The sequence below is a fragment of the Chaetura pelagica genome, unplaced genomic scaffold (assembly GCF_000747805.2).
Source record: "Chaetura pelagica isolate M959 unplaced genomic scaffold, ChaPel_1.0 scaffold234, whole genome shotgun sequence".
Classification (NCBI taxonomy): domain Eukaryota; kingdom Metazoa; phylum Chordata; class Aves; order Apodiformes; family Apodidae; genus Chaetura; species Chaetura pelagica.
The window spans coordinates 1-8,766 of record NW_009952967.1 but is presented as its reverse complement, the minus strand read 5'-3'; the positions used below and the strand labels follow the sequence as shown (position 1 = coordinate 8,766).

General features: G+C 63.7%; 1 protein-coding gene across 1 annotated transcript in view; it reads left to right on the top strand.

Annotated features, from left to right (window-relative positions):
- ALPL (alkaline phosphatase, liver/bone/kidney) overlaps positions 1–3,486 on the top strand; it is a gene marked incomplete at its 3' end in the record, with an annotated part of 4,987 nt that extends 1,501 nt beyond the window's left edge. Inside the window, exons 4-8 of the mRNA XM_009995767.1 lie at positions 374–548; positions 633–808; positions 2,273–2,416; positions 2,588–2,657; positions 3,326–3,486. Coding sequence (XP_009994069.1) covers positions 374–548; positions 633–808; positions 2,273–2,416; positions 2,588–2,657; positions 3,326–3,486 — 726 coding nt within the window. The remainder of the gene's footprint in view (positions 1–373; positions 549–632; positions 809–2,272; positions 2,417–2,587; positions 2,658–3,325) is intronic.
- Positions 3,487–8,766: the final 5,280 nt, after the last annotated feature.

The window sequence follows — 8,766 nt, the reverse complement described above, 5'->3', positions numbered from 1 at the left end:
CAGCAAGGAGATGATGGGTGACCGTGTTCAGGGGGGAAAGGGGTGAAATACGGGGGGGCAGGGAGGAAAAGGGGGGGGGATGGGTGGGATGGGTGCTGCCAGACAGCATGAGGTGGGGAGCTCCGAGGGGGGGATGATGGTGATGAAACCCCAGGGTGGGAGTGATGGTGGTGATGATGACAACTGTGATGGTGACAGTGGGAGTGGTGATGATGAAGGTGATGATGACAATGCTGGTGGTGAAGGTGATGATGATGGCAATGGTAGTGGTGGTGGTGATGACAAAGGTGTTGGCGGTGGTGCCGATGACAGTGATGGTGACAATGCCAGTGGTGGTGCTGATGGTCTATTTACCGCCCCCCCACCTCCCCAGACATACAACACCAACGCTCAGGTGCCCGACAGCGCGGGCACAGCCACCGCCTACCTCTGCGGCGTCAAAGCCAACGAGGGGACCGTGGGCGTCAGCGCCGGCGTCACCCGCGACCGCTGCAACACCACCAAGGGCCAGGAGGTCACCTCCATCCTCCGCTGGGCCAAGGATGAAGGTGAGGGGCTGGCGGGCGAGGGGCTGAAACGGTGGGGGTGGGGGGCGTTCCCACCATTACCCCCTCCCCCAATGTGTGGTGCAGGCAAGGCCGTGGGCATCGTCACCACCACGCGCGTGACCCACGCGACGCCCAGCGCCGCCTACGCCCACTCTGCCAACCGCGACTGGTACTCGGATGGGGAGATGCCCCCGGACGCGCTGGAGGGCGGCTGCAGGGACATCGCCCGGCAGCTGGTGGAGAACATCCCTGACATCGAGGTAGGGGTGGGGACAAGGCCACCAGGGATGTGGGCTGGAGCCACACAAGGGTGAGGACAGGGCCATGGGTAGCTATATGGGACCAGGACCAGAGATGGGTGGAGGGTTGGAACCACCAAAGAGTGCAGGACTGGGACTGTGAGTGGGTGCAAGGCTAGGACTGCTCCAGTAGATGTGGCTGAGACCACCAATGGGTGCAGGACCAGGGCTGTGGGTAGATATGGGGCCAGGACCACCAATAGGTGCAGAGTGGGGACCCCGAGAAGATGTTGGACTGGGGCTACCAATGAATGCAGGGCCAGAACCACCACCAAATGTGGAACCAGGACCAAGACCACCCAAGGGTGCAAAGCCAGAGCCCCTAAGAGATGTGGGACCAGGACCACCCATGGGTGCAGAACCAGGATGCCAGTAAATGAGAGACCAGAACAACCCACTGTGGCAGAGCGAGAACCTCCAACCGATGTGGAACCAGGACCACCCATGGGTGGGGTACCAGGACTTTTGGGTGGATATGGGACCAGGACCTCCATCAGACATAGGGCTGGAACCACGATCACATCTAGTCCCACCCAAAGCCCCTTCCACAGCACCTCCCTCCTTTCCCATCCTTCCCATACCCCAAACCCTCCATTTCCCCCCTGGTTCTGCCCCTCGCTGCGGATTTACACAGAAATTCAGCCCTGTAAATAAATCCTCTTCTGTCCTTCAAAATAGCCCCGAAGCAAAACATTTCAGCCTGTTATTTAGCTCTTTAATAGCCTCTTCTCCTGTTTTTTTTCCCTTTAATATAATTTTAACTCTGTCCCAGGCTGGAAATAATTATATAGTGGGGAAAGGACATTTTTTTTTCCCCCGTTTTTATTTTTTTCGCTTAATAATTTTGGCGGTGACGTTTTGCAGCTTTATAATTCACCTTCTGCCTGGAGAGAAAGGGGGAGGGGGAAGAGATTTAAATAAAAATAATTTAAAAAAAAAAAAAAAGGGTAAAAAATAAAATAAATCTCTGCTGGGTTATAAATACCAGAGGCCAAATAAATCAGGCTCCAAAGCAAACAGCGAGCGCCGCGGGATGGGGCTCCGGCCCAGCGGGTTCACCCGGGGACCCCACAGAAAAATATATATATATATATATATAAAAAGGGCAAATTTGCTGCTGGAAATGATTATTTTTGTCCTGGAGGGTTTGGTTTTTTTGTTGGTTTGTTTTTTTTTGTTTGTTTGTTTTTTTAATGAATAAGAAGAGATGGAGGGTTATTTCCAGCGAGGTGAAATTCCTTGGGTGTTTTCTCCCGGTTTCTTTTTTCCCTCCCGCGGCAGCACCAGGGTGTTCCTGGATATCTGGCTCCTCCTCCTCGGGGTTCCCCACCCTTGTTCAACCCAAAATGGGTTTAAACCCCAAGTAATGGCGGGGGGTGGGGGAGAAGGGGAAATTAATGCATTTTTCCATCCCTTCCTTTTCAGGTGATCTTGGGCGGTGGGCGGAAATACATGTTCCCCAAAAACGCCAGTGATGTGGAGTATCCCCAGGAGGAGAAGCATCGGGGCACCCGCCTGGATCGCAGGGATCTTGTCCAGGCCTGGCACGATGCCAAGCCCCCCGGCAAGGTGACAGGGACATTTTTTTCTGGTAGGGGGGAGGGGGTTGGTACATACACATCACCCCGCTGGGACTTCATCAGGCTCATCAGGTTGGTGGTGGTGGGGCAGAAAGAGGTATTTTGGGGGAGCTGGTGGAGGTGGTGGGGAGGTGACAACCTGGCTGTCCCCTGTCCCCAGGAGGCCAAGTACGTGTGGCACCGGCGGGACCTGCTGGCACTCAACCTCAGCCGTGTGGATTTCCTCCTGGGTGAGTCCCAGGGTGCCCCTGCCTTTGTTGGGTGGTTTGGGGGATCCCCTGGCCTGGCCCGGGGTGCAGCTGGAGGAGCCAGTTATCCCCCAGTGATGCTGGTACCCCCCCGGGGACACAGTACCACCCTCCAAAGGATGCTGGTTCCCCCAAGGGATGCAGTTACACCTCTCCCCCCTCCAACCCCCAAAGATGCTGGTACCAAGGGATGCTGGTACCCCCGGGATGCTGTTACACACCCACCCAGCCCCAAGATGCTGGTACCCTCAAGAAATGCTGTTACACCCTCCCCCTCCCGGGTGTTGCTACTCCTCTGGGGATGCTAATACCTCCAAGGGATGCTTGTTCCACGTTCCCTTGCCAAGGGTGCTGCTATCCCCTCTCCCCAGAGATGCCTGTACCTCCCCAAAGATGCTTCTACTCCCTCCCAGGGGTGCAATTCTCCCCCCTCCCACCGGGGGAGACAGGGCTGTGTTGGGTTTTCTGGCCCAGGCTGCAGCTCCCCAGCCCAGCCAGGGAGCAGGATTCAGAGCAACCCCCCATCCTCAGCTCCTGGATCCACTGGGGATGAGGGGGGACACTGGAACCAGCACCAGGAGCAGATTGCGGGGAGGGGCTGGATCGGGCCCTTTGGGAAAGGCTGTCCCCAGCAGTGTCCCTGTCCCCAGGCCTCTCAGAGCCGGGTGACATGGTGTATGAGCTGGACAGGAATAACCAGACGGACCCGTCCCTCACCGAGATGGTGGCCGTGGCCATCAGGATGCTCCAGAAAAACCCCCGGGGGTTTTTCCTCCTGGTTGAAGGTGAGGGTGGGAGGGGCAAAGGAGGAGTAGGGAGGGTGATGGGGCGTGTAAAGGAGGAGTGAGTAGGGGGTGCAAAAAGTGGGGGTAAAGAGGGAGATGGGGGTGCAAAGGTGGAGAGAGTAGGGGATGGAGAGAGTAGGGCACCCCATCCCTGTGCCACCCTGTTCCCGTGCCATCCCACCCCTGTGCCACCCTGTTCCCGTGCCACCCCATCCCTGTGCCACCCTGTTCCCGTGCCATCCCACCCCTGTGCCACCCTGTTCCCGTGCCACCCCATCCCTGTGCCACCCTGTTCCCGTGCCATCCCACCCCTGTGCCACCCTGTTCCCGTGCCACCCCATCCCTGTGCCACCCTGTTCCCGTGCCATCCCACCCCTGTGCCACCCTGTTCCCGTGCCACCCCATCCCTGTGCCACCCTGTTCCCGTGCCATCCCACCCCTGTGCCACCCTGTTCCCGTGCCACCCCATCCCTGTGCCACCCTGTTCCCGTGCCATCCCACCCCTGTGCCACCCTGTTCCCGTGCCACCCCATCCCTGTGCCACCCTGTTCCCGTGCCATCCCACCCCTGTGCCACCCTGTTCCCGTGCCACCCCATCCCTGTGCCACCCTGTTCCCGTGCCATCCCACCCCTGTGCCACCCTGTTCCCGTGCCACCCCATCCCTGTGCCACCCTGTTCCCGTGCCATCCCACCCCTGTGCCACCCTGTTCCCGTGCCACCCCATCCCTGTGCCACCCTGTTCCCGTGCCATCCCACCCCTGTGCCACCCTGTTCCCGTGCCACCCCATCCCTGTGCCACCCTGTTCCCGTGCCATCCCACCCCTGTGCCACCCTGTTCCCGTGCCACCCCATCCCTGTGCCACCCTGTTCCCGTGCCATCCCACCCCTGTGCCACCCTGTTCCCGTGCCACCCCATCCCTGTGCCACCCTGTTCCCGTGCCATCCCACCCCTGTGCCACCCTGTTCCCGTGCCACCCCATCCCTGTGCCACCCTGTTCCCGTGCCATCCCACCCCTGTGCCACCCTGTTCCCGTGCCACCCCATCCCTGTGCCACCCTGTTCCCGTGCCATCCCACCCCTGTGCCACCCTGTTCCCGTGCCACCCCATCCCTGTGCCACCCTGTTCCCGTGCCATCCCACCCCTGTGCCACCCTGTTCCCGTGCCACCCCATCCCTGTGCCACCCTGTTCCCGTGCCATCCCACCCCTGTGCCACCCTGTTCCCGTGCCACCCCATCCCTGTGCCACCCTGTTCCCGTGCCATCCCACCCCTGTGCCACCCTGTTCCCGTGCCACCCCATCCCTGTGCCACCCTGTTCCCGTGCCATCCCACCCCTGTGCCACCCTGTTCCCGTGCCACCCCATCCCTGTGCCACCCTGTTCCCGTGCCATCCCACCCCTGTGCCACCCTGTTCCCGTGCCACCCCATCCCTGTGCCACCCTGTTCCCGTGCCATCCCACCCCTGTGCCACCCTGTTCCCGTGCCACCCCATCCCTGTGCCACCCTGTTCCCGTGCCATCCCACCCCTGTGCCACCCTGTTCCCGTGCCACCCCATCCCTGTGCCACCCTGTTCCCGTGCCATCCCACCCCTGTGCCACCCTGTTCCCGTGCCACCCCATCCCTGTGCCACCCTGTTCCCGTGCCATCCCACCCCTGTGCCACCCTGTTCCCGTGCCACCCCATCCCTGTGCCACCCTGTTCCCGTGCCATCCCACCCCTGTGCCACCCTGTTCCCGTGCCACCCCATCCCTGTGCCACCCTGTTCCCGTGCCATCCCACCCCTGTGCCACCCTGTTCCCGTGCCACCCCATCCCTGTGCCACCCTGTTCCCGTGCCATCCCACCCCTGTGCCACCCTGTTCCCGTGCCACCCCATCCCTGTGCCACCCTGTTCCCGTGCCATCCCACCCCTGTGCCACCCTGTTCCCGTGCCACCCCATCCCTGTGCCACCCTGTTCCCGTGCCATCCCACCCCTGTGCCACCCTGTTCCCGTGCCACCCCATCCCTGTGCCACCCTGTTCCCGTGCCATCCCACCCCTGTGCCACCCTGTTCCCGTGCCACCCCATCCCTGTGCCACCCTGTTCCCGTGCCATCCCACCCCTGTGCCACCCTGTTCCCGTGCCACCCCATCCCTGTGCCACCCTGTTCCCGTGCCATCCCACCCCTGTGCCACCCTGTTCCCGTGCCACCCCATCCCTGTGCCACCCTGTTCCCGTGCCATCCCACCCCTGTGCCACCCTGTTCCCGTGCCACCCCATCCCTGTGCCACCCTGTTCCCGTGCCATCCCACCCCTGTGCCACCCTGTTCCCGTGCCACCCCATCCCTGTGCCACCCTGTTCCCGTGCCATCCCACCCCTGTGCCACCCTGTTCCCGTGCCACCCCATCCCTGTGCCACCCTGTTCCCGTGCCATCCCACCCCTGTGCCACCCTGTTCCCGTGCCACCCCATCCCTGTGCCACCCTGTTCCCGTGCCATCCCACCCCTGTGCCACCCTGTTCCCGTGCCACCCCATCCCTGTGCCACCCTGTTCCCGTGCCATCCCACCCCTGTGCCACCCTGTTCCCGTGCCACCCCATCCCTGTGCCACCCTGTTCCCGTGCCATCCCACCCCTGTGCCACCCTGTTCCCGTGCCACCCCATCCCTGTGCCACCCTGTTCCCGTGCCATCCCACCCCTGTGCCACCCTGTTCCCGTGCCACCCCATCCCTGTGCCACCCTGTTCCCGTGCCATCCCACCCCTGTGCCACCCTGTTCCCGTGCCACCCCATCCCTGTGCCACCCTGTTCCCGTGCCATCCCACCCCTGTGCCACCCTGTTCCCGTGCCACCCCATCCCTGTGCCACCCTGTTCCCGTGCCATCCCACCCCTGTGCCACCCTGTTCCCGTGCCACCCCATCCCTGTGCCACCCTGTTCCCGTGCCATCCCACCCCTGTGCCACCCTGTTCCCGTGCCACCCCATCCCTGTGCCACCCTGTTCCCGTGCCATCCCACCCCTGTGCCACCCTGTTCCCGTGCCACCCCATCCCTGTGCCACCCTGTTCCCGTGCCATCCCACCCCTGTGCCACCCTGTTCCCGTGCCACCCCATCCCTGTGCCACCCTGTTCCCGTGCCATCCCACCCCTGTGCCACCCTGTTCCCGTGCCACCCCATCCCTGTGCCACCCTGTTCCCGTGCCATCCCACCCCTGTGCCACCCTGTTCCCGTGCCACCCCATCCCTGTGCCACCCTGTTCCCGTGCCATCCCACCCCTGTGCCACCCTGTTCCCGTGCCACCCCATCCCTGTGCCACCCTGTTCCCGTGCCATCCCACCCCTGTGCCACCCTGTTCCCGTGCCACCCCATCCCTGTGCCACCCTGTTCCCGTGCCATCCCACCCCTGTGCCACCCTGTTCCCGTGCCACCCCATCCCTGTGCCACCCTGTTCCCGTGCCATCCCACCCCTGTGCCACCCTGTTCCCGTGCCACCCCATCCCTGTGCCACCCTGTTCCCGTGCCATCCCACCCCTGTGCCACCCTGTTCCCGTGCCACCCCATCCCTGTGCCACCCTGTTCCCGTGCCATCCCACCCCTGTGCCACCCTGTTCCCGTGCCACCCCATCCCTGTGCCACCCTGTTCCCGTGCCATCCCACCCCTGTGCCACCCTGTTCCCGTGCCACCCCATCCCTGTGCCACCCTGTTCCCGTGCCATCCCACCCCTGTGCCACCCTGTTCCCGTGCCACCCCATCCCTGTGCCACCCTGTTCCCGTGCCATCCCACCCCTGTGCCACCCTGTTCCCGTGCCACCCCATCCCTGTGCCACCCTGTTCCCGTGCCATCCCACCCCTGTGCCACCCTGTTCCCGTGCCACCCCATCCCTGTGCCACCCTGTTCCCGTGCCATCCCACCCCTGTGCCACCCTGTTCCCGTGCCACCCCATCCCTGTGCCACCCTGTTCCCGTGCCATCCCACCCCTGTGCCACCCTGTTCCCGTGCCACCCCATCCCTGTGCCACCCTGTTCCCGTGCCATCCCACCCCTGTGCCACCCTGTTCCCGTGCCACCCCATCCCTGTGCCACCCTGTTCCCGTGCCATCCCACCCCTGTGCCACCCTGTTCCCGTGCCACCCCATCCCTGTGCCACCCTGTTCCCGTGCCATCCCACCCCTGTGCCACCCTGTTCCCGTGCCACCCCATCCCTGTGCCACCCTGTTCCCGTGCCATCCCACCCCTGTGCCACCCTGTTCCCGTGCCACCCCATCCCTGTGCCACCCTGTTCCCGTGCCATCCCACCCCTGTGCCACCCTGTTCCCGTGCCACCCCATCCCTGTGCCACCCTGTTCCCGTGCCATCCCACCCCTGTGCCACCCTGTTCCCGTGCCACCCCATCCCTGTGCCACCCTGTTCCCGTGCCATCCCACCCCTGTGCCACCCTGTTCCCGTGCCACCCCATCCCTGTGCCACCCTGTTCCCGTGCCATCCCACCCCTGTGCCACCCTGTTCCCGTGCCACCCCATCCCTGTGCCACCCTGTTCCCGTGCCATCCCACCCCTGTGCCACCCTGTTCCCGTGCCACCCCATCCCTGTGCCACCCTGTTCCCGTGCCATCCCACCCCTGTGCCACCCTGTTCCCGTGCCACCCCATCCCTGTGCCACCCTGTTCCCGTGCCATCCCACCCCTGTGCCACCCTGTTCCCGTGCCACCCCATCCCTGTGCCACCCTGTTCCCGTGCCATCCCACCCCTGTGCCACCCTGTTCCCGTGCCACCCCATCCCTGTGCCACCCTGTTCCCGTGCCATCCCACCCCTGTGCCACCCTGTTCCCGTGCCACCCCATCCCTGTGCCACCCTGTTCCCGTGCCATCCCACCCCTGTGCCACCCTGTTCCCGTGCCACCCCATCCCTGTGCCACCCTGTTCCCGTGCCATCCCACCCCTGTGCCACCCTGTTCCCGTGCCACCCCATCCCTGTGCCACCCTGTTCCCGTGCCATCCCACCCCTGTGCCACCCTGTTCCCGTGCCACCCCATCCCTGTGCCACCCTGTTCCCGTGCCATCCCACCCCTGTGCCACCCTGTTCCCGTGCCATCCCATCCCTGTGCCACCCTGTTCCCGTGCCATCCCACCCCTGGGACACGCTGCTCCCGTGCCAGCCCATCCCTAGGGTGTCCCATCCACACGCCACCCTGTCCCCAAGTTATTCCATCCTTGGGATGTCCCATCTCTGTGTCACCTTGTCCTCAGGCCACCCCGTGCCTGTGATGTCCCATCCCCTTGTCACACTGTCCCCGTGCCACCCTCTCCCCCTGCCCTCTCACTCCAG